The sequence below is a fragment of the Microcaecilia unicolor genome, chromosome 4 (genome assembly GCF_901765095.1).
Source record: "Microcaecilia unicolor chromosome 4, aMicUni1.1, whole genome shotgun sequence".
Classification (NCBI taxonomy): Eukaryota; Metazoa; Chordata; class Amphibia; order Gymnophiona; family Siphonopidae; genus Microcaecilia; species Microcaecilia unicolor.
The window spans coordinates 271230421-271256943 of NC_044034.1; the positions used below are offsets into that span (position 1 = coordinate 271230421).

At 42.4% G+C, this 26523-nt stretch overlaps 1 protein-coding gene across 1 annotated transcript in view; it reads right to left on the reverse strand.

Moving 5' to 3' along the window:
* The window catches only part of COL4A2 (collagen type IV alpha 2 chain), a 440984-nt gene that overhangs the window by 118169 nt on the left and 296292 nt on the right, over window positions 1-26523 (reverse strand). Inside the window, exons 18-24 of the mRNA XM_030201563.1 lie at window positions 26300-26366; window positions 14893-15003; window positions 11058-11204; window positions 4970-5062; window positions 4628-4791; window positions 3766-3838; window positions 3556-3662 (exon numbers count right to left, since the gene is read on the reverse strand). Of these exons, the coding sequence (XP_030057423.1) occupies window positions 3556-3662; window positions 3766-3838; window positions 4628-4791; window positions 4970-5062; window positions 11058-11204; window positions 14893-15003; window positions 26300-26366 (762 nt within the window). The remainder of the gene's footprint in view (window positions 1-3555; window positions 3663-3765; window positions 3839-4627; window positions 4792-4969; window positions 5063-11057; window positions 11205-14892; window positions 15004-26299; window positions 26367-26523) is intronic.

Consider the following 26523-nt stretch of genomic DNA (forward strand, 5'->3'; position numbering starts at 1 on the left):
CTTATCTATGTTAGGAGAAAAAGCCATTACAAAAATATATGTATTTTAAGCCAATGCTGATAATTTTAATTCTACCATTCTGTAATACGGCACCCGGAAAGGGGGAAAGTATAACAGACTGGTGACAATATTTTGGTAGAAGAAAATAATCAGCCATTTTAAAAATAATAACATTGGTTTTTAGTTCTCCTTCAATTTCTCTGCCTAATATCATCTAGCTTAGCTGGGTTTGCACAAACCTCTTTCACTTCTTTTCTACCCTGTTCCTTATAACTATCACCTCCACCATGTTCTTCCAGTCTCCAGCCAGAAGGCAGATGTACATATAAACTCCTGCCATAGAAACAGATCTTGGGCAGAATCTTTTCCAGACTTTTACTACAATAAACATTTTAAACTCTTTTATAATGTGTATTCCTTTCCATGAGTTCAAATCCTGCAGGAATCACCTGTGGCCAGTGTTGATGGTCACCCCTGATCAATCAATAGATTGTTGCTTCTTAGAGGCTGACATAATTTTGATTTCGGTGCCAAAACTGACCCTAAATTCTAATTCATTCCTTTTTTGGTTTTGGCCAAAAACACAAGTGTATTTTTAGCTGAAACCAAAACTCTCTGGTGCAACCCCTGCTCACTCCCAAACTCTCTTTCTCTCCCCGGGAACAGCTCCCTTCCAAGGTCCAAGGCCCCATGGAACATAAAACAGGCGTTCTTGGATCCCCACCCCCATTGGGACAGACCCCCCCCCCCATTCCCGGGCTTATCTTAAAAGCATGGTGGTGCAGTGGGGGCAGGAGAGATCTGCATTTGCTCCTGCTGGCTCCATTGTTAACCTGATTGCCGGGATGTGAAGAGCCAGTTTAGTGAAACTGCCACCACAAGTCATGGCAGCCATGCTGAGATTGGAACCTGCATGGTAGGACTGATTGCTTTTCCATGCTGGCTCCAATCTCAACATGGCTGCCATGACTTGTGGCGGCAGTTTCATGAAACTGGCTCTTGACGTCCCGACAGCCATGTTGACAATGGAGCCGGCAGGGGCAGGGGAGAGTGTGGATTGCTCTTGCTCCCAATGCACCACCAAAACATTTAAGGTAAGCCTGGGAGTGGTAGGGTCCAGCCCTACAGGCAGTGTGGGGGGCGGGGGCCTCGCCTTTGTTTCAGAAGGGGCTGGAGGGACCAGGCCTTGGAGGTGAGCTGCTCCTGTTTGGAGGGAGGGAGGGGATACAGTGCAGTTTTGTTTACAGTTTCTGTTTTGGCCAAAACTAAGCAACAAAATTTGGTTTTGGTCGGCCTCTATTGCTCCTAGAAACACATCTACCTATGTCTTGCCCTGCTGGCTAAACTCTGGTTACATGAAGAACATGATTTTGCGTTCTGAATGCATGCATACAGCACTACTATTGGATAATGCTGGGACTGGGTTCTCAAAAGCCATTTGCTTTGATCCATCAAACACAACCTTCCTATGTCAACAAATATTGTGCACACAGGAACAATTGTAGGTTCAAAGGAGATTCTAGAAACTGAAGTAACTCCATTGCACAAGACCTAAAATACTGATTTTATGTAGTGAAAAGAGGTAAAGGTCCTTGCAAGAAACAGGATTAAAAACAACAGACCACCAGGTAAGACTGTACCAAGCTACAGTTGTGTCCTGTGTGATGCACCCATTTACTAAGGTGCGAGAAAAAGGGCCCGACCTAGCGGCGGGGGTCATTTTTTCCGCAACTAGTAAAAGCCAAAAAAAAAATTGCCACACAGTGAGATAACTCTTACCGCGTGGCCATGCGGTGGGGAGACCTTATCGCCACCCATTCAGGTGGCGATAAGGGCTCCTGTGCTAACCCGGCGGTAACTAGGTCGTGCAGGACGATGCCCGATTACTGCCAGGTAATCACTAGGCAAACTATTTCTGGGGGGTTTCATTTTCCCACGGAAATGGCGCACACTTGGGGCGGGACTATTGCCAGTGGTCACGCTGGGCCGGCGGTAGTCCCGGAAGATCGAGTGGTAAGCCCGCTCTAGGCTTACCTCTGCTCTATAAAAAGGCCCCTAAGTGCATGGTATTTATTATTTTGTATTTATTTTCTAGAGGGGGCGTGTCAAGTCAGAGAACGGCCTTGGATGTGCTGTCTAGCTAGTGCGTTCCGAATACCGTGCACTAACTGGTTGACACATCTATAATGTGGAAGCTCTTTTTGCCTCCTAAACAGGAGATGGTAGGTACTCCCCCATCAATTCTTTTCAGGTTACGTGTGCAAATGCAAACATTAGTGCACATCAGGGGCGTAGCCAGACTTCAGCGGAAGGGGGGTCCAGAGCTTGAGGTGAGGGGGCACATTTTAGCCCCCCCGGCGCCGCCAACCCCCTGCCCTTGCCGCCACCCGCCATTTCCGATCCCCCGCAGCCGCCGCCACCACATCCATCAACTTTGACCCCCCCCGCTGATGACCCTCTCGACTTCCCCTCCCGCCGCCAACCCTCCCCCGCTGCCGTTGTCGCCTACCTTTGCTGGCAGGGGACCCCCAACCCTCACCAGTCGAGGTCCTCTTCTTCCGGCGCAAGGCTTCGTTCTGTTTCTGAGTCTGATGTCCTGCACGTTGTACGTGCAGGACGTCAGACTCACAGAAACAGAACGAAGCCTTGCAGATCAAGGCTTTATTCTGTTTCTGTGAGTCTGACGTCCTGCATGTACAATGTGCAGGACGTCAGACTCAGAAACTAAACGAAGCCTTGCGCCGGAAGAAAAGGACCTCGGCTGGCTGGGGTTGGAGTCCCCCACCAGCAAAGGTAGGTGACGGTGGGTTGGCGGCAGGAGGGGGGGGGGTCGAGAGAGTCGTCGGCAAGGGGGTCCAGGGCCAAATCTACGGGGACCCAGGCCCCCATGGCCCCACGTAGCTACGCCACTGGTGCACATCCTGAAAGAGAAATATTGAAAATTGTCCTATTTCCTGGGTGTGCTAGAAATGGGTTTAGCGCACGAGAAAGTTCATGTTACCCTGTGCTGAGCCTATTTACTAGTGTACTTTAGTAGCTATATCCCCAAGTATCAGATTTGGATAGCTCCTCCAACTTATATACACCCATCACTATTAATATGGGTCCTAATCAGAAGCTCAAGTGGGAAGCATAATGATAATTCACGAAAGTTCAAATATAACATATTATGCGACAAGCGCCAGCAGTAAATTTGAGAGACAGAGATCATACTCCACATACCCTCATTTAGGCGTGAGATTCACTGCTGTCATGATATGCGCAAAACTAACCCATCTGGAGCTATTTCCCTCATATTGTAAGTAGAGGAAGAGTGGACTTATCGGAAGGTCATTTTCGAAAAATGTAGGGTGTGGTAATAACAAAACATGCACACTTTTACTCTTCCCGAAAAAAAAAATAAGTAAAAAGGTAAGAAAGGATGCCTATGAAGAAGACCAAAAAAGAAAACAGTACAAGAACATGACATGTTGAAATTTTGAGCTAGGTAGTTGGTATGTGTATGGAAAACTATTTAACAACACTGTTGCAGGTTTAGCAAGGAATAATTCTTACCGGAGGACCTGGGAAGCCGGGAGCACCATCCAGCCCATTTAGTCCTGGTAAGCCTTCAAAACCTATGGCACCTGGTAAACCAGGCTCACCTTGTTCTCCTTTGGCACCTGCAAGATTGTTTTTATTGCGTGTGAAAAAAAAAAACCTCTAATTAGATAGTGGTAAGGGAATTCAAAGTAGACACCATCACCAAACAGGCACATTCTTTACCTTTTGTGGTGGCAAATACAAGCTCCCCTTTCTGCCCCAGTGGTCCAGGTAGTCCTTCATCACCAGGAAACCCCTGTTAATATTTACAATATACATTCTTTTTTATGTCATAACTGTTCATAGAGTCAACAATCATCTATGTCTATTGATTTTCAATTGGTAAACATGACAAAAAAAGAGAATGAAAAAAAAAGAAGAGCAATTACTAGAAGTTTCTAGACATGTTACTATTAAGATGTATGGGGCTGATAGCCATAGGCAGATGTGAGCCCAATATTCAATGCCAGGCCATGTCCGGGAATGGGAACTGAATATCCGAAGTAAGGCGCTCATTCGGAAGTTTTGTGGGTGTCAACCAATATTCAGGATCATCGCCAATGCGGGAGTTAGACGAGGTGTCTCCCGCAATCTGAATATCAGCCCCTGGGTACCTAAATATGGGTGCTGTGTTGTAGATAGGCTCTCTTTGGGCTATAACTTTTCAGCTTTCTTCAGGAGGTAAACTATTTTTTTGTCAGGTTATTCTCATTTAATGCACCTCAATTTTTTTCCTTTAACCCAAAGGGAAAGTGCTCTGTTATTCTTCACAAACTGTTGTTAATTATGTGTAAATCCCTAGCAATACTATTTTAAACTAATTAATAGCAAATTTATGGTGGACATCAGCTTTATATGATCTTTTCTTCTTCTTTTTAAAAAAATGTCTTTATTGGTGATCCAGCAACCAACAAGATACTTGTAAAAATCTATAACACATCAATGCATTCAAGATAACAAAAATAACAGTCATACAACAGTAAACATGTTCTAACAAAACTATACCATGGTCCATGGTTTTTCAATCTCATGTAAAGGGTTTTACCTGTGAACCCACGTGGCCTGGCTGACCAGACACACCACGGTCACCAGTGTCACCTTTTCTTCCAGAGAAACCTGGTGGGCCTGGAAACCCTACTGGTCCTGGAAGACCAGCAGGACCACGTCTAGCTTCATCACTTAAAGTACATCTGCAGTCTCCTAAATCACCTAAAATAGCAAAAGAGAGCATAAGAAGGAAAAGGAGCACAGAACACAGCTTTGACAGGAAACATATTTGTTAGTAACAGTCAATTCTAGCTAACTTTTAAATTAAAAAACCATAGCCTCTTCAGGTTATAGGGGTTGGGGAGTGGTAAGAACAAACAGCAATTTGTATTACTTTTACCTTTAAATCCTTTTATTCCCTGGATTCCAGGGAAGCCATGAGTGCCGTCAAAGCCTTGAGGCCCTGTGGACCCCTTTCGTCCAACTGGAGTACCTGACAGGATAACATATTTATTTAATGTATTCCGATTTCTGTTCTGCTCATCACATAGTTCAATGTAATAGTTTAAAAAAAATAACAAAATACCAAAAATCTAGATAAAAGCACAACATGAAAGTTAGAACATCGGACTGAGAATCAGGGAAGCCAGGGTTTAAATCCTACTTCTCCCTCTGACGCTCTATAAGACCCTGGGCAAGTCACTTCACTTTCCTCTGCCTCAGGTACAATTTAGATTGATGGTTATTCACTCCCAGTCCTCGAGTGTTGCCAAAGAGCCAGGTTTTCAGAATATCCTTAATGAACATGCAAAGAGAGATTTGCATGTAATGGAGATAGTTTATATGCAAATTTCTCACATGCATAGCATAAGTCTTTAGGGATATCCTTTTTTAAATAATTAAGCAGGAAGTCTTTATTAAAACATAGAAAAAGGATAATGACATACAGTATTGTAAATATATACCAAACATGACAAGACATTACAACTAGCAAAGCTAATAAAGACAAAATCTTTCCAGCCTATGAAACGTCTCTTTTTTATGACATCATGCATAAACAACGTAAGGAACTGAACAAGAAAAGAGAAAAAGAAAATGAAGAAATGGGAAAGGGGAGGGGAAAGCAACACTCCTTGAAAAATGTTACTAGTCATGTACTTCTCAAAGAGGGGAGGAGAGAAGGAGAAATGAAAAAATATATATCTCATTCATCCACAAAATTTAAGTTATGAATAGAACCCCAGATTTTTTCCCAAGTAGATACAGTTTTATGTCTGGTAGCCGTTAATTTCTCCATCTTATAAACAAAATATAATCTCTCTATTTAGACAGCGAGGGAATATCCGGACTCTTCGCTGAGGCCAGGGTAAGTTTAGCTGCATTTAACAAGTGTCGAACCAGAAAAGTCTGATGCTTGTGAAATCCAGGGATATCCCTGTTCAAAAGGAAAATGCTAGAGTCCTAGGGGACCTCTAATCCAGTAACCTACATAATGTGAAAATGAATTTATTTCTAGAAAGCCTTAGCTTTTGGGCAAATCCACCAGATATGTCCACGGTGCCCCTGGCTCCAAACTGTCAACAGTAGGTTGCTGAAGATTGAGTGTACCAAGGATTAAGGCGATCAGGAGTTAAGTATCAATGATATAAAATCTTAACATTAGTCTCTTTAACATTAGAAGCAAACACTATTGTTACTAAGGATTGTTCCAGAGTCTCATTCAGCTGGAGTATAATTCACCCATAATTCTTGTTCCCATTTATGCCTATGACTCAGTTCAGGAGCCCTAAGATCTCTAAGACAGCCATAGAGTGTACCCACCAGAAATTTGGTAACACAAAATACTCACAAACATCCTCCAAAAAGGTATATGGGCCTGACAAACATGGTTTGAATTGTTTTGAGGGCAACAGGTGTGTGAGTTGCAGATAGTCATAATGATGTGAAGGTGGAAGGTCATAGTCTTGTGTCAAAGTTTAGAAAGGGATCAAAATGTCTTTATCACATAACTGACCTCATCTAACCAAACCCCTTTGCTCCCAAGATCTGTAAAGCCAAATCATACAGTGCACGGGAACCGGGCCTACCTGTGCCTGTTCAACTTGCACCCATAATATAGTCATGATGCTGCAACCATTCGATAGCTGACATGGCCTGAGCTGCCCTATAATAATTCCACAATTCAGGGACCTCCAACCCCCCCAAATCTAGAGTCTCTAAATAAGACTCTACAACAGAGTCTCGGCTTTCTGTCACACCAAATAAACCTAAGCAGACTGCCCCTGAGAGAGGAAAGGACCTGCTGTGGAACATGCACTGGCAGCAACTGGAACAGGGTAATATATTCATCTTAATCATCGAAATTCTATCAAATCAGGTCAGAGTTTGGATTTTCCAACGCTCCAAGTCAGTCCTAATAGCTGAGAAAACTTTTGGATAATTAGCTTTTGTGAATAATTTGACCTCAACCGAGGTACTGTAGTTCTCGAGTCCCACCCAATAAGAAAGGACGACTGCAGCCCCATTAGTGTGGAATTATCCATGGTAAGATTGAGAGCCTCTGTCTTATTCATGCTTTTAAACCCCGAGACCTAAGAATAGGCCTTCAGCTCAGCTAGCAAGTTGGGCAATGTTGTAATAGGAGATGTCAAGGACAGTAAAACATCATCAGCAAACAAACTAATTTTGAATTCATTAGTACCCACCTTGACCCCCTTAATATTAGGGTTGGAGCATATGGCAGAAGCTAGTCAGAACGGATACTACACTATCCACCAATGCAAACAGCAATGGAGATTGTGGGGAGCCCTGTCTTGTACCCCTAGAAAGGGGAAACATGGTGGAATTACCTCCATTGACCCACACACATAACTTTGGGTTAAAGTTCTGAGATCCAAGTCCTAAAAATTGCTTCTAGCTCCATTTTAAATAATACCTGATCCAGGAACTGCCAATGGACCCTGTCAAAGGCCTTCTTTAGGGATATCCTAAGAACCTTAGCTGTTGGCGACCCTCAAGGATAGAGATAGGTGTTTGGTAGACCACCATGCACATTCACTTGAAGTCTTCTTGAATCTCCATCAGCATTATCTGCTTCATATAGGTATGTTTCTCCCCCCAGCTTTAAAATGCTGGCCCTTGACATCTAAAGTTATCCTGGGATATTCAGTACCAGTCGGTAGCTGAATAGAAGTGCTGAATAGTTTAGACTGACCACTGGAAGGTATCCGGGTACCACCAAAGTTCATCTGTTTTTCTGTCCTAACTTGCATGGATAGCTCTGAGTACCAGTGATGAATATCAGTGGTACCTCGATCACTTCTGACTCTTCCTTGACTCTGCGCCAGAACTACTGATACTGCAAGTGTGGTCGGTGAAGATTTTCAGCAGCATTATCTGCATAATCTGGGTATAGTCCTAGTGATCAGCCACATATCCAGGAAGGAGCCACTCCTACTCGGGTAAGTGCTGCTAAATATTGGGCCCCTCTTTTATAATGCCCTTAATCTGTACATCTGCATGATTTCCTGCTGGATTATACAAGATTTTTGGTTGAGGCAATATATCCTTCAACTCTCACTGGATTCCCTTATCCCTTATTTGTCCTGTTTGTCTGTCCTAATTGTATTGTAAGCTCTGTTGAGTAGGGATTGTCTCTTCATGTCCAGCGTATAGCGCTGCGTACGTCTAGTAGAGCTATAGAAATGATAAGTAGTAGTAGTAATATAGCCTCATCTGCTTTCATCTTCTCATACAGGTCTGGTCACATAAGAATGATATCAACCTTTGCCTGATTGACCTGAAACTTTCAAAATCAATGTCATCCAGAGTCAAGGATGCCTGGAATACTCTCCTGGGGGAAGGTGGTGGGGACAAAAAACAGTGATGGATTTCACCAATGATAGAGATAAACACCAAGGATCCTTATGTACATAAAGGATGGAATCAAACTAAAGCTTACATGATCTTCACAGTTTAAACAAGGCATAGAAGGGTGTAAGCTGCACAGAAAGGCAAATACAACTTTGGCTCCTTGTTGAGCAGACTGGATGGACCAGAGAGGTCTTTATCTGCCGTCATTTACAATGTTTCAGTGCCACACCAAAGTTTGGTCAGCCCCTAGTTCTAAACACTGAAAGAAATAACTACGGAGCTATTTTGCTATCATTTGGAGTCATGCACTGGCAAACAGTAGGCTAAAATATAAGAAGGACCCATGACTGAAAAAGATTGGCCGTTCTGCATAAAAGTGGATATTCTGTTCTCATACCTCCAAATTCTCCATATGGCGCCTTAGGTTGTGCGTGCTAATTTGGCCACATGGCCAAATTGCATGCACAACTTGATTAGCAAACCAATCAGCGCTATGAATTGGTACTTAACAACCAATTAGTGGCACTAATTAGCTTTAATTAGAACACACAACTTTCTAGGCATATTCTATAATATGCTCAGTCGAAAAGGGGTGTGGCCACAGGCGTGGCATGAGCGGGTTGTGGGTTTTTCAAAAAACTATGTGCACTATTATAGAATACACCCTATCAGCGCCTTACTTAGGCGCAGGTATTTAGGCCTGGTTTTAGTTGGCTAAAATAGGTGCTGCTAAATTTTAGTTGCAAGAACAGCGTATGAGCATATTCTATAAACTATGTGTAACATTAGGCATAGTTTATAGAATCATGCTAAGTGTGTGGTTCTCGGTGCTGATTTTAAAGGTGTCATTTATAGAATTTGGCCCATAGTGCCTTCGTTTATGTGTGTATATGTCAGGACAATTTTATAAATGCCTACTTGAGTGTGTGAAAGACTGTTCTACACCTTCAAGCATGCTGTAGTCACACCACTCCTCAAAAAATCATCACTTGACCCTACCTGTCCCTCCAACTATCGCCCCATCTCCTTCCTACCCTTCCTCTCCAAGATACTTGAACGCGCCGTTCACAGCCGCTGCCTTGATTTTCTCTCCTCTCATGCCATCCTCGATCCGCTTCAATCTGGTTTTCGCCCTCTACACTCGACAGAAACGGCACTCACTAAAGTCTGTAATGACCTGTTCCTTGCCAAATCCAAAGGTCACTACTCCATCCTCATCCTCCTCGACCTATCCGCCGCTTTTGACACTGTCAATCATAATTTACTTCTTGCCACACTGTCTTCATTTGGGTTCCAGGGCTCTGTCCTCTCCTGGTTCTCCTCTTATCTCTCCCACTGTACCTTCAGAGTACACTCTCATGGATCTTCCTCCACCCCCACCCCTCTCTCTGTTGGAGTTCCTCAGGGATCTGTCCTTGGACCCCTTCTTTTTTCAATCTACGCCTCTTCCCTGGGTTCGCTGATCTTATCTCATGGTTTTCAATATCATCTCTATGCTGATGACACCCAGCTTTATCTCTCCACAGCAGACATCACTGCGGAAACCCAAGCGAAAGTATCGGCCTGCTTATCCGACATTGCTGCCTGGATGTCCAACCGCCACCTGAAACTGAACATGTCCAAGACAGAGCTTATTGTCTTTCCACCCAAACCCACCTCTCCTCTCCCTCCACTCTCTATCTCAGTCGATGGCACCCTTATCCTCCCCGTCTCATCTGCCCGCAACCTCGGAGTCATCTTCGACTCCTCCCTCTCCTTCTCCGTGCATATCCAGCAGATAGCCAAGACCTGTCGCTTCTTTCTCTATAACATCAGCAAAATTCGCCCTTTCCTCTCTGAGCACACCACCCGAACTCTCGTCCACTCTCTCATTACCTCTCGCCTTGACTATTGCAACCTACTCCTCACTGGCCTCCCACTTAGCCATCTATCCCCCCTTCAATCCATTCAGAACTCTGCTGCACGTCTTATCTTCCGCCTGGACCGATATGTTCATATCATCCCTCTCCTCAAGTCACTTCACTGGCTTCCGATCAGGTACCGCATACAGTTCAAGCTTCTCCTACTAACCTACAAATGCACTCAATATGCAGCCCCTCTATACCTCTCTACCCTTATCTCCCCGTATGCTCCTACCCGAAACCTCCGCTCACAGGACAAATCCCTCCTCTCTGTCCCCTTCTCCACCATCGCCAACTCCAGGCTCCGCCCTTTCTGCCTTGCCTGTCCCTATGCTTGGAACAAACTTCCTGAGCCCATACGCCAAGCCCCCTCCCTGCCCATCTTCAAATCCTTGCTCAAAGCCCATCTCTTCAATGTCACCTTCGGCACCTAACCATTTCACCTCTATCCAGGAAATCTGGACTGCCCCAATTTGACTGTCTGCACATGTTGTCCATTAGATTGTAAGCTGACTGCACATGTTGTCCATTAGATTGTAAGCTCCTTTGAGCAGGGACCGTCCTTCTTTGTTAAACTGTACAGCGCTGCGTAACCCTTGTAGCGCTTTAGAAATGTTAAGTAGTAGTAGTAGTTCTACATACTCAAATTGCTTACAAAATTACCCACTTCTCCCACCATATAAATATATTTTTTAAGGTATTTGAACTACTTACTTGGACGCCCAGGTGGACCTGGAGGTCCTGGGATGCCAGGTTGACCATCAGGACCCGGAGGACCAGGCTGAAAAGCTGGAAACCCTGGCTCTCCTTTAAAACCTTTGGGTCCCATTTCACCGCGTAGACCAGGCACACCAGAACTACCTGAAGTCAAAAAGATAAAGTGATTACTCAGATGAGAATTGTTATTAGTAAAGCTGTGAAAGCAAACCTATTGATTACACTGTCATTAAAACTGCTGCCAGGATAACATACCATAAAGGAAACGAGGCTAGTATAAGAAAATTTATTTAACCAACAGACTACTTGTTTCCAGTTTCCACCAACCTAAAAATTCCATAAGGTAAGGAAAGTGGGTGGATAGCCTTGAGACCCATTATATCTCAGCTTGCTCAGGCGGATAAAGAATTTCCAGGTCAATATTAAGTTGCTGCAGTCAGCATTTTTTAAAAACACTGGCTGGGGCAGTTAGAAAAATATCTGGATATTCAGTGTCACTATGTGGATAGTGGTGGGCACTGAAAATCTGGATAAAGCAGTCAGTGTTCCAGGACAATGCCAACATCCAGTCTGCAGATAATTTATTCGGAGAAGTTAGGGCAGCCTTTCCCCCTCAGTTATCTGGATAAGGCTTCTGGATAGCAGATTGAATACTGACACTATCCAGATTGGTTCTGGGCTTGTCCTGGCACTATCCATATATTTCAGAGGCAGTCTTTAAGAATATTCAGAGGAACTATTTGCATACTGCCACTGAATATCCCAGTCAGCAGTATTTATCCAGAGAGCAGGTGCTCTTATCCAGATAAGTACTTTTGAATACTAGCCCTCTCTTTTTTATTTTTGAGATTTAGACTCATTAGAAATTCTGGGAGCAATTTTCAGTGGTGGCAGTCACCATTTTAATTTAAATGCTGGCATTTAAATTAACACGTTATTCAGTGTTGCTATATGTATAGTTAATGGCGCTGATTCACCTGACCAGTTTGAATACTTTCAGTTTGGAGAAATGATAGTCACAAGAAGATATGATACAAGTTTATGAAATCATGAGTGGTAAACAACAGACTAATGGGGTGCCAGCTATTTACTTTTTCAGGTGTCAGATATTTTTGTTTCAAATTTAAATGGGTTTGACATGAGGTCATACTGCATACATCAATAATTGGAGAGAGAAAAATGTTTTGGTTTTTTGTTGTTGTTCATAAAACAAAGAGTGCCGGCCAAGGTCTTCCAGCCTTTGCATTTCAAATTAATACGAAAAGTACAGCTAACAAAACCAAATTTTGAACCTTTGAATCTGAGTACTCACCCTATTAACTTTAAACATTAAAACACTCATTCATCACCTTTCAACCACCACTCACCCTATGTACTAGTTATCTAAAATGTCTTTAGAAATTTAAATATCAAACCATTACACATGAAAAAAATCCTGCTTCATCACATTAGTGAGGCAGACAGTTCATAGCACTCAATAATGTCCACTGCTGTAATGTGCTGTATAACGACATCCACTGTGTGATCCTTTGTTAGTCAATTTTCAGCAGCTGATTATGTGGCTCCTCCTTGGCATGTAGGAACTGTTACACACAGGAATTATCAGCACTACTGTTTTCATTGTATAGGTTTCACTAGTATCGGGTGAATAGGCAAGCCCTCAGGGTAGTTACAAACAACTTGATTCCCCAATGCTGGACCGCATTACATTTTTCTCTCTTAAATGCTGGACCGCATTTCGCTTCCCTTCTTCAGGGGGAACCACCCGAACATCTACAAACCACAATGTAATACCTATTAACCTCTTACTCACATCATTAGTATAAAGAGATATTTGCATATATAAGTTGGAGTTTAGTGTGGTGTAATGTTGTTTATATACTCCGACTGAATTGGTTTTTTCCCCCCTTTTTTGTAAGATTGTAGGCATAAAAAATTAGGAGAGGTGGTGGAAGGGGGAATGTTACAGTTTCCTCCAGCCTTGACCATTGTATAGTGATCTGGATATTAGACCACTAATAAATCAAACGTAAGCACGTTTCTCCAACAATAATGTTGAAAATCTGTATCATTGCATAGGCCACTGTGGTTTTTTTGTCCTCCCTATAAAATATGCTAGAAACTTGCAAAAATCAAAAAATGAGAATAATTGAGGATAGAAATAAAAATTCAGGTATCATCATAATCACTTTAATCCTACCTATCCATGACCCTACCATATCTCTCCAGTCTGAAAGTTCAACTTTAAGCTTGTGTAGCAGCTACTTACCATTGCAAATAGTACATTTTAAGTTGTGAAATTTGTACATGGACGATGTTATCAAATTAATAGTACAGCTGAGTTTAAAAAAGGTTTGGACAAGTTTCTGGACAACTGGTCCATTAGCAGTTATTAGTTAAGCATGCACAGTGTGTGTTACCATCTACATCTCAGAATAAGCAACAGGGAAGAGATTATCCCATTAAGATCTTCTAGGTACTTTCAAACGACCTGCATTAGCCACTGTCATTGAAAGGATACCAAGCTCAATGGACTACCACAGCACTTCTTATGTTCTTATGATGTATAAACAAGTTCCAAGGAGTAGAGGATGCATTCAAGCACCACAGTTGACCTGACACAGGTCCATGTTTCGGCGGAGATTACCGCTGCATTAGGGGTCAAATACAGATTGCTCTAGAAGTCAATGCTCTTAAATATGGTGCTAAGGGAGGAAAGGCTGCTTGAGAGCAGACAAATGCAAATGAATCTCAGTATCACTGCAGCTCCATAACGAAGCAAAACTGCTACTCTCCTGAATGCTGTTAGGTAGAAAGGTGAACCTTTCCTCCCTTAGCACTGACTTCTAGAGCAATTTGTATTTGACCCCTGAAGCAGGCGGCAATCTCCGCCAAAAAACAGACCCATGTCGGGTCAAGTTTGGTGCTTTAAATAAAGGATTTGTGTTCTCCTCAAACGCTTGAAGTCATGTGTCATCCTCTACCCCTTGGAACTTGTTCTGATCTACATAGAGGTCTTCTCCTGTTTCATTTTTGACAATTGTGATGTATGACACACATGGAAAGATGGCAAAACAAATTTACCCTTTGTAACTTGTTCATACAGGTCAAAACTACATGCTCACATTGCAAAACCATTCCCCTCGTTCTATAATCTTGTGTGTATAATTTTGTGCACATGCAGGTTACAGAAAACCTACCGTCAGGCACCTAACAATTGACAAATTAGCTGTTAATTGGCACTAAACAATTATCGGTAACAATTTGAGCTAATTGTCACTAATTTGCACTTATGCACATAACTGTTCTTACTTGGTATTCTATAACTTTAGTGAACAAATTCTACAGTGTGTAATTGCAAAGGGGTGTGGACATGGGAGGGACATTGGCAGGTCAGGGGTATGCGCAGCACTTATGTGCTAAGGTTATGGAATGCTGATAGTTACGCAGACAGCCGTAACATTTAGTTGTGGACAGTGTGGCCACGCCCATATTTTGACATGTAAATGCCGACTTACGCAAGTACTCTATAATGGCAATTACACTTAGCGTGGAGCATCCCAGCACCTAACTTTTGGTAATCTGAAGAGAATTAACTCCCCCCCATGTGATCTCAGAGCGAAGTACAAAGAATTCCTAAAGTAATAACTTCAAAGGTGGAAGCAGGAATTTGGGAGCTGTTTCTAACAAAAGGCAACCACCCACTGAAATGGCTTACAGAGAAGACCTGAGGAACTGTGCAGGACATAGTAAGCAAAGTCATCATTTCAAAATGAAGAGTTTCAGATCACCAATGATCACCATCAAATTTAATGCATTTAAAATGTCTCACCAGGAAAAGGGCCTGGTGGCCCAGTTGGACCAGGAAGCCCATTATCTCCACGTTCTCCTTCCTCTCCTGGGGGTCCTGCAGGACCTGGAAAGCCTTGATTACCTTTGGAACCTGGAAAAAAACAATGCAGATGTATCTTATTCCTTTTTTAAAATTATGATCATAGGTTAGAAGTGGGAGTCCTAAACAGTTAAAGAAGAGGGACTTTTCAGAGTACACGACTTCAACTTTGCTGCTGATGCCACCCTAACTCTGCCCCTCGATACTTAAAAGCTGTTGGAAGGCAGACTGTCAATGAAGGAGCATGACAAAGGAGCATGCGTGTGCTCCTTTGTGCACTCTTTCATGCATGAACCTATGAGATTTGTTTGGTTGTTTCATGATATAAATTAGCTTTGGTGGTTTGTGTGATGATATTTTACTATTTTTTTTTCTTTCTCATAGGTTGGACTTTTTTGGGACATGTTGTAGTAATTTTATAAAGTCTTTTTTTTACACACCTATGACAGTATATACATGCAAAATGCTACTTATAAAATTACCCTGTGCTTACTTGCACAAGACTCTCGTATAATTATGTCCAGGGGCAAATTTTGGGTTGAGCGCAGGCAGAATGATAATTTACATGAATTCTTTCTGACGAAAGGCAAAAGTAGAGACTAATAGACGATTCACCACTGGAGACGTGAGTCCAACAGTCTTTATTATATCAGAGATAACGACCCGACACAGGCCGTGTTTCGACGCTAAAAAGCGTCTGCATCAGGGGTCAATAAATACACCAAGTAATGAATGCAAAACGAAGAGTCCTACTTGTATATGTGTTGTCAACTCACTGATCATGTAGCACCAAACAGAATATGCTGGATACAAACTGATATAATAAAGACTGTTGGACTCACGTCTCCAGTGGTGAATCGTCTATTAGTCTCTACTTTTGCTTTCTGTGATTCGTCATCGTAGAGAACTTTTCCTGTTCTATATTTTGGATTTTGTTCTTTCTGACGAAAACATGCAGTTGCACATATGTAGGCACATACATTTACATCAGCTCCCAAGCTGCTGTAAATGTCCACGATTTCACTTTAGCCATGATTTCTGCACCTTACTGAAAAATGTTATAAAGGCACAATGGCACCTATGTGTATTTATGAAATAAGCCCCAAAGAGGTGACTATTTGCCCTCTGAACTTTGGTCACCTTTTGTGAAGTTACTCATCACATGTATGCTGTTAATAATATTGAACTGTTCAAAACAAAATTCCACAAGGAGAAAACCAAACCGATATAACTACAGCTCCCCTGTAGAATAAGATTAACCAAACTAAGGGGGCCTTTTACTATGCCTTGGTAGGCACTAACGCATGCCACCCGCATGGCAGGAAGCACTGCCACGGGATGTGCTGAGGTGTCCCATGGTAGTGTGCTCATCAGTGCACGCTAATACCATGCTGAAAAATATTTTTTTATTTTTCAGCATGGGAGGTGTGACTATGGCTGGAGAGTAGGCTGCCCAATCACCATGGGGTTAGCACAGGAGCCCTTAGCTCCAACATAATAGGTGTCTTAAACTAGTGTGAAACTCTCAAACCATTGTTCAGACAAAGTGATTGTTTAAATGTGCCCATTTGAAATAATATATAAATATTTATTTAGATTTTGCTCATGCCGTTTTCAGTAGTAGCTCAAGGTGAGTTACATTTAGGTACTCTGGATATTTTTCTGCCCCAGGAGGGCTCACAACACAACGCAACAATGATTTTGCTACTGAGGAAAAACATGTGATTTATACTAAATTGAACCCACCGATTCCAAATATGAACTCCAAATTTGCCTGACAGGTCTAGATTTTAAGTTATACATGCAAAGCCTATTCACTTATAATATTAATGCTTGGGATGCATTTGTGCTAGTAGTGCAGAACTTCCTTGGGAACAGACGAGCTGAAAACTATGCTGAACTAGTAGACAACATGCTTAAAGCATATGAACAACTTGGCTGCCGAATGTCATTGAAAATGCATTTCTTACATTCCTATCTTGACTTTTTCCCACCAATTTGGGACACTGGAACATGGAGAGAGGTTCCATAAAGACATTTCTACAATGGAGAGCAGATATCAAGGCCGCTGGAATCCCAACATGATGGGGGACTACTGCTGGTTTTTGCAACGGGAAAATATGACCGGTCACAAACACTAAAGTAGATGCCTGAAGCACTTTTAACAGTACTGGGCCTTGCTGAAGTAAGACTTTTAAACTGGAATACGAGACTTTTTTGAAATTTTGTTATTCCATTACATTTTCATATACTGTTTACTACGAAAACTTTGATGCAGATCAGGTAATTGTTGGAGTAAAACTCGTTCTGTAAAAAATTATTCAATGCTTTCCAAGTGCTTAATTCATTTGGGCAAACTTATGCATAACAAAATTTCCTGAGGTGTTACAATTCTGACTTCGGATTTGGAATACACACACTGAATTTAGTATAGGACAAATGGTTTTTGCCCAGTAGCACATGAAATTTTTTTTTTTGTTGTGCTGTAAGTTTGTACCTGATGCAATGGAGGGTTAAGTGACTTGCCCAAGATCTCAAGAAGCAGCAGTGGGATTTGAACCGGCCACCTCTGGATTGCAAGACCAGTGCTCTAACCACTAGGCCACTCCTCCACTAGCTGAGTGAATTAAATCACTTAGGGCCTCTTTTATCAAGTCCCACTAGACGTTACTACTACTACTACTATTTAGCATTTCTATAGCGCTACAAGGCATACGCAAAGTCGACGGAGCCCATTCAAAGGGAATGGGCTTTGTTGGCATTATCACACCGGGAGCCATTAGCACGGCTTGATACAAGAGGCCCTTAGCTGATTAGTATGATGTGACCAGCAGCTGGCCCACATCATACCTAGGGGCCCTTCACTAATCTGTACTAAAAGGTGGCCTGCACTATGACTATCATGTCAGTTTCCCATGCACTGAGGTCACTTTTAACATAGCTGCAAAATGGCCGATTTTTCATTTCTTCAATTAATGGCTATGTGCTAATTTCCCAATTAGTGAGTGGCCATTAGTGGGTACTACTTATAATTTCTATAGCGCTACTAGATGTACGCAGCGCTGTACACTTGAACATGAAGAGACAGTCCCTGCTCGACAGAGCTTACAATCTAATTAGGACAGACAAACAGGACAAATAAGAGATGGTGAGCCCTTACTGACACCTATTTTGAAGGTGGGAAGGTCTCACGCACTAACCATGTGCTGATTGGTAGGTATGCAGCAATGTAGCTGCGTTAACCAGTTAGTGTTTGGGCTACGCTGAGTTGGTCTTGATGGATTTGTCTTCAGGATTTGGTACTGTAGATCAGTGTTTTTCAAGACCGATCCTGGAGTACTCCTTGCCGGTCAGGTTTCAGGGTATCCACAATGAAAATGCATGAAAGAGATTTGCATATAATGGGGGCAGTGTATGCAAATCAAGTTCATGCATATTTATTGTGGATATCCTGAAAACGTGACTGGCAAGGGGATACTTCAGGACTGGACTTGGGAAACACTGCTGTAGATCATGGGCTGCCGTTCGAGCAGCTGAAATTAACAGATTCCGTCTTTGCCTGGTTTAAGTTAAATCATCGGTAGCAATGTATGCTGCTGGGACAATACATCTCAGATTGTTGGTCACTGCCCTGTGCTGTCCCTCAACGAATCTATATTTCATCAGTTTCTTTTTTATTTACATATTCAGTCCTTATGTGATATTTTTGTGGTCTCTACATTTGAAATATTATCTGACGTCCAATTTCGGATCCCACTGAAATCTCTCGATAAAGATGAAATTGACAGTGTTAATAACTGTTTGACTTAGATTGCTAACTGTTTTTTTCATCAATAAGCTCAAACTCAATGTAGACAATCAGAGGTTATGTGGCTAGGTAGACTGGTCTTGCCTGAAATCCTGTAGTTAAGACTGGATGGCTACGAGCTGTCAGTCAGAGAACTGGTGTGAGATGTAAGGTTTTTCTAGACAAGACCCCAAGGGGCCCTTTTACTAAAGGGTTGGTGCAAGGCAATAGGCTTGCAGCGCGCTAATCTGAAACTACTGCAGGAGCCCGGCGGTATTTCCTCCCCCAGTGCGTGCCATTTCCGGCGCTACAGAAATGTATTTCCGTATTTTTACCGCCGGGGTAACTGGGCAGCGTTGTGTGCTCCCCAGTTACCACCAGGTTAGTGTGGGAACCCTAACCACCACCCTCAATGGGTGGTGGTAAGTGCTCATCCCTGAAATGGCCATGCAACAAGTGCGAACTTACCACATAGCCATTTCTTTTTTCAGCATTCTTGCCCTTTGCGGTAAAAGGGGCCTCAGCACGCAGCAAAAACACGTGCTGACGCTAGCACAGGGCCCCTTTTACCTCAGCTTGGTAAAAGGGCCCCTGAATGCACTACTTTGATGCTTCTGTCTACACTTGTTTTCTGGTGGGCATTGGAGGATTTAGTTGTTACATCTGTAGTTTTCACCAGTTTATTTAAGAGATGTAATTCAAGATTTTTACTTCCATGACTGGACTACTTAATTCTGTCTCAACTGGTTATTTGTAAAAAACAATTAGCAGATCCTAGCTTTTATGAAACACAGCAGTTCATCTACACTGAGATTTAAAGTTTTTTGATCATGCAAATCTAGTAAGGAGGGACCTGCACAGGCTACCCATAGAGGCTGGGATTATTTTTAAACTTATTATTCTGACATATAAGGTACTGAAGAAGAAGGAACTATCTGAAGGAGAAACTGATGGTGTACATGTTGATGAGACCTCTAGTGAATATCAAAAGGAGTCCTCTATGTCTTAGGCTACAGTAGATTACCAAGTACAAGGAAAAGTACGTTCTCTGTGATAGCCTCATTGTTACAGAACAGTGTGTTTTAAACCTGTAAAACTGCCTTCATTAACTCATGAAGTGCATTTCTCTAGTTTGGCCAGCAGGTGGTGCATATTTTATGTTAAAGCTGTTATAGAAAAGTGCATGCCCTCTTTTAGTTTCACTTAGTAAATAAGTGAATCTACAGTACTGTGAGCAGTATACTTTTAAAACTTTTTGACTGGGCTATGTTTGGCCTGGAGTTTGAAATTACCCAGCAGTTGTTGCTGGCTGTTGCTTCAGTTTCAGCCTGGGAGAAGAGAGAGAGAGAGAGAGAGAGAGCTCTTTGCTGAAGCCCTGTAAAAAACAGTTATATTTGATAACTGGTGAATGCCCTGATCTCCCCAGGTTCTTTCTAGGAAGTATGCAAATGTTTAGTTAGTGTTATAATTGATCCACATTTCAGTTACCTGTTATTGTTTGCTAATTGTAGGTTGCCCCAATCTGTCTGACCTATCAGATTAACTGTACATTTGTCTCTTAGATTGTAAGCTCTTCGAGCAGGGACTGTCCTTCCATGTTAAATTGTACAGCGCTGCGTAACCCTAGTAGCGCTTTATAAATGCTAAGTAGTAGTAGTAGCAGTAATTGCACTACTTTGTTCCACCGATTTTTAAAAAGACAATAAACAATATTTAGTTTATTGCCTCTCTGACTGGACTGGTAAAGAATCCTGATGGTGTGTTGGGTCTGTGAGTGCTTTCTGGGAACTGTGGGACCACTGGGACTGTGGCTCCAGTCAGGGTCATATCTGCTTGGGGCCACAGGGGCCTGGGCCCCCGCAGATTTCACCCTGGACCCCCCTACCGCCGCCAACACCTACCTTTGCTGACGGGGGACCCCAACCCCCGCCAGCCAAGGTCCGCTTCCTCTAAAAATATTCGTTGAGCTCAGGTCTTTTAAGTTGTTCGTCCTCACTCCCACTCCTCCGTGCTGCTGTTGAAACTCTCCGGAATCCAGTTTCGGAGTCTGTCTGACGTCGCTGCACGTTGTACGTCGTCCTGCACGTACAACGTGCAGCGATGTCAGACTCCAAAACTGGATTCTGGAGAGTTTCAACAGCAGCATGGAGGAGTGGGAGTGAGGACGAACAACTTAAAAGACCTCAGCTCAACGAATATTTTTAGAGGAAGCGGACCTCGGCTGGCGGGGGTTGGGGTCCCCCCCGCCAGCAAAGGTAGGTGTTGGCAGCAGTAGGGGGTGGTGGTGAAGGCGGCAGGGGGGTGGCAATGGCGGCAGCGGGGGGGGGGCTACAATGTGCCCCCCCCACTCTGGCTCTGGCCCCCCCTACCGCCGAATCCCAGATACGCCCCTGGCTCCAGTAATCTATCAATAGAAATCAAACAAAATAAAACATGGAAAAGAAAATAAGATGATACCTTTTTTATTGGACATAACTTAATACATTTCTTGATTAGCTTTCGAAGGTTGCCCTTCTTCGTCAGATCGGAAATAAGCAAATGTGCTAGCTGACAGTGTATATAAGTGAGAACATTCAAGCATTGCTATGACAGTCTGACAGGGTGGGAGGATGGGGGTGGGTAGGAAGTATGCATGGGGACATCAAAGCATATCATTGGTATTCTAACAGGGTGGTGTGGATAGGTGAGGGGAGGGTGATCAACCGAGACATACAGCTTTATGGTTTATAATGGGCTAGGAACCCTAGGTCCTTGTTAAGTCCTTTCTGTAGGGTGTTAAAATATTCAATCATTCTGACTTCAAAGGTCTTACGTTCTTGTATGGTTTTAAAGTTACCTTTGAGGATTCTCACTGTGAAGTCACTGGTGCAGTGTCCTGGTCTTGTAAAATGTTGCCCAACAGGCGTGGGAACTCTGCTGGCACCAGCATTGTTTATATGATGTCTATGTAAATTGAATCTTGTCTTAAGCATCTGGCCTGTTTCTCCAATATAGCATCCTTCATTACATTTTTTACACTGAATGATATATACCACATTGGAAGATGAGCAAGTGAAAGATCCCTTTATGTTGAATATCTTTCCTTTGTGGATGACTTTGGGGTCCTGTGAAATATTTTGGCATAGTTTGCAACTGGATAAATTGCAGGGAAGTGTGCCCTTCTGTTCCTTTTCAGTCTGTGAAGGAAGTTTACTTCTGATTAGCTTGTGTTTTAAATTGGGTGGCTGTCGGAAGGCCAGTACTGGTGGGGATGGGAATATCTCTTTCAGTAATTCATCCTCCTGGAGTATAGGTTGTAGATCTCTTATGATTTTCCTCAGTTTTTCCAGCTCTGGATTGTATGTCACTACCAGGGGGATTCTGTCTGTGGCTTTTTTCTCCTTGTACTGTAGCAGATTCTCCCTGGGTGTTTTGAGGGAGGAGGCAATATTCTTGGAGATTATTTTGGGGTTGTAGCCTTTCTGTTTGAAGGATTCAGTCAGGGTTTTAAGGTGTCTGTCTCTGTCCCCTGGGTCAGAGCAGATACGGTGGTATCTTGTGGCTTGGCTGTAAATGATGGATCTTTTTGTATGTGAAGGATGGAAGCTGGAGTTGTGGAGATAGCTACATCTGTCTGTGGGTTTCTTGTATACAGATGTTTGTATACAGCCATCACTGATTGAGACCGTGGTGTCCAAAAAATTGACTTTTTCTGGGGAGTAGTCAATTTTGAATCTGATTGTAGGATGGTATGTATTGAATGCAGAATAAAATTGTTTCAGAGTTTCTTCACCCTCCGTCCAAATCATAAAAATGTCATCGATGTACCGGTAGTATTTTAGAGGTTTGGTCTGGTGTGTATTCAGAAATGTCTCTTCCAGCTCAGCCATAAAAAGGTTGGCATATTGGGGTGCTGTCCTGGTGCCCATCGCAGTGCCCATTATTTGCAGATAGATATCATTGTTAAAGTGGAAGTAGTTGTGAGTTAAGATGAATTTGATTAATTTTGTGATAGTTTCTGGTGAGTATTGATGGTCCAGTGTGGATTTTTTTAGGAGTCTTCCACATGCAGCTATGCCATCCGCATGTGGAATGTTGCTGTATAGTGATTCTACATCCATCGTGACCAGAAGGGTGTCAGGTGGTAGTTGCTTGATATTTTTCAATTTATTCAGAAAGTCTGTGGTGTCTTGTATGAAGCTGTTAGTTTTGTGTACGAGAGGTTTCAGAATTCCCTCTATGAATCCAGATATTTCTTCCGTGAGTGTGCCAATACCTGATATGATTGGTCTGCCAGGGTTTCCCAGTTTGTGGATCTTGGGTAGCATGTAAAATGTGCCTACGGAAGGTTGATTTGTTATGAGTTTCTTCAGGTGAGGTTGCGCTTGTGTAGGAAATGTTTTGATAAGGTCTTTCAGCTGTTTTGTGTAATCCTGTGTGGGGTCCTCAGTTAGTTTCCTGTAGTATTTATTGTCTGAGAGCTGTTTGTGCCCCTCTTCAATGTATTTTTGTATGTCCATAATTACCACTGCGCCTCCTTTGTCTGCGGGTTTGATGATAATGCGTTCGTTAGTTTGTAGGGCTCTTATGGCCGCTCTTTCTGGTGGGGTAAGATTGTACAATAAATACTACAATAAATAAATACAATAAATACTACAGGAAACTAACTGAGGACCCCACACAGGATTACACAAAACAGCTGAAAGACCTTATCAAAACATTTCCTACACAAGCGCAACCTCACCTGAAGAAACTCATACCAAATCAACCTTCCGTAGGCACATTTTACATGCTACCCAAGATCCACAAACTGGGAAACCCTGGCAGACCAATCATATCAGGTATTGGCACACTCACGGAAGAAATATCTGGATTCATAGAGGGAATTCTGAAACCTCTCGTACACAAAACTAACAGCTTCATACAAGACACCACAGACTTTCTGAATAAATTGAAAAATATCAAGCAACTACCACCTGACACCCTTCTGGTCACGATGGATGTAGAATCACTATACAGCAACATTCCACATGCGGATGGCATAGCTGCATGTGGAAGTCTCCTAAAAAAATCCACACTGGACCATCAATACTCACCAGAAACTATCACAAAATTAATCAAATTCATCTTAACTCACAACTACTTCCACTTTAACAATGATATCTATCTGCAAATAATGGGCACTGCGATGGGCACCAGGACAGCACCCCAATATGCCAACCTTTTTATGGCTGAGCTGGAAGAGACATTTCTGAATACACACCAGACCAAACCTCTAAAATACTACCGGTACATCGATGACATTTTTATGATTTGGACGGAGGGTGAAGAAACTCTGAAACAATTTTATTCTGCATTCAATACATACCATCCTACAATCAGATTCAAAATTGACTACTCCCCAGAAAAAGTCAATTTTTTGGACACCACGGTCTCAATCAGTGATGGCTGTATACAAACATCTGTATACAAGAAACCCACAGACAGATGTAGCTATCTCCACAACTCCAGCTTCCATCCTTCACATACAAAAAGATCCATCATTTACAGCCAAGCCACAAGATACCACCGTATCTGCTCTGACCCAGGGGACAGAGACAGACACCTTAAAACCCTGACTGAATCCTTCAAACAGAAAGGCTACAACCCCAAAATAATCTCCAAGAATATTGCCTCCTCCCTCAAAACACCCAGGGAGAATCTGCTACAGTACAAGGAGAAAAAAGCCACAGACAGAATCCCCCTGGTAGTGACATACAATCCAGAGCTGGAAAAACTGAGGAAAATCATAAGAGATCTACAACCTATACTCCAGGAGGATGAATTACTGAAAGAGATATTCCCATCCCCACCAGTACTGGCCTTCCGACAGCCACCCAATTTAAAACACAAGCTAATCAGAAGTAAACTTCCTTCACAGACTGAAAAGGAACAGAAGGGCACACTTCCCTGCAATTTATCCAGTTGCAAACTATGCCAAAATATTTCACAGGACCCCAAAGTCATCCACAAAGGAAAGATATTCAACATAAAGGGATCTTTCACTTGCTCATCTTCCAATGTGGTATATATCATTCAGTGTAAAAAATGTAATGAAGGATGCTATATTGGAGAAACAGGCCAGATGCTTAAGACAAGATTCAATTTACATAGACATCATATAAACAATGCTGGTGCCAGCAGAGTTCCCACGCCTGTTGGGCAACATTTTACAAGACCAGGACACTGCACCAGTGACTTCACAGTGAGAATCCTCAAAGGTAACTTTAAAACCATACAAGAACGTAAGACCTTTGAAGTCAGAATGATTGAATATTTTAACACCCTACAGAAAGGACTTAACAAGGACCTAGGGTTCCTAGCCCATTATAAACCATAAAGCTGTATGTCTCGGTTGATCACCCTCCCCTCACCTATCCACACCCACCCTGTTAGAATACCAATGATATGCTTTGATGTCCCCATGCATACTTCCTACCCACCCCCATCCTCCCACCCTGTCAGACTGTCATAGCAATGCTTGAATGTTCTCACTTATATACACTGTCAGCTAGCACATTTGCTTATTTCCGATCTGACGAAGAAGGGCAACCTTCGAAAGCTAATCAAGAAATGTATTAAGTTATGTCCAATAAAAAAGGTATCATCTTATTTTCTTTTCCATGTTTTATTTTGTTTGATTTCTATTGATAACCTTAAGAGTGGACTAACACGGCTACCACACTCCTCCAGTAATCTAGAAATCACTGGGAATAATTTGAGAGCGGTTGGGCCTCAGTCGGTGGGAGGAGGGTGCTAGTGTAGAGCGGCAGGTGCAGGTGGACCTGAGCTTAGTAAAAGGACCCCTAAATGCTTACACTGGAATATTTTATGATTTATTTTTGTTATGTTGATGTTCAGCTGTTTTAAATTACTGCATGATTTGATATCTTGCTGCTTTGGTGTATTACCAGAATTTTATGTATTGTATTATTTGTATTGTTTACATTTAAACTTTTATATACTGTATCACCACGGTTTGGATAGTGCTATCTGTAAACTGAATAAATGAATTGAAAATATTTGTCCTATTCGTCTTGATACTTGCTTACACCCAGTTACTCCTGTCCCAGAAGCAAATGTACAGGTGTATACCCACTTTGCCTGGGGTTCTTTTATGGAAGATCATAGGCACTTATGTGCTCTTTCCTGGCTAGGTGCCCTGTTATACAATATCCTTCTTATGGATAGAGGGAATCACAGCATCTTTATTTATTTATTTGTTACATTTGTATCCCATATTTTCCCACCTTTTTGCAGGCTCAATGTGGCTTACATAATGCCGTAATGGCGATCGCTATTCCGGAATGAGAAATACAAAGTGGTATTACATTATATTTTCTGATAACTGTGTATGAGTCTGGTCAATTCATTCCAGCTGTTTAATTACATGGTTGGTACTGGGCAGATTCTCAGATCTCCCGAATAGAGGTAGAAGAAAGGTCGGAGATTCCCTGTTCTACTCATCCTGTTTTCTTGTTTTTGAGTTACCCCTGTGAATAGTCAGGCTTAACAGAGGATGCGCAGTTAAGATTAAACTACCTTTGGCAGCTTTTGGACGTTCAGCATAAGTCACGGGTCCTTGGATACCTTTTTCACCACGTTCTCCCTAAATGACAAAACCAAAAAAACAAAAAGAAACAAAACCATTTAAGTCTAAACATTTCAGATGACCCTAAACAGTACACATAAGAACATCATTGATTTTTAAGCAAAACTGACTTTAATCATATTTGTATCCAACAGAAAATTAAAAGCTCTTTTGA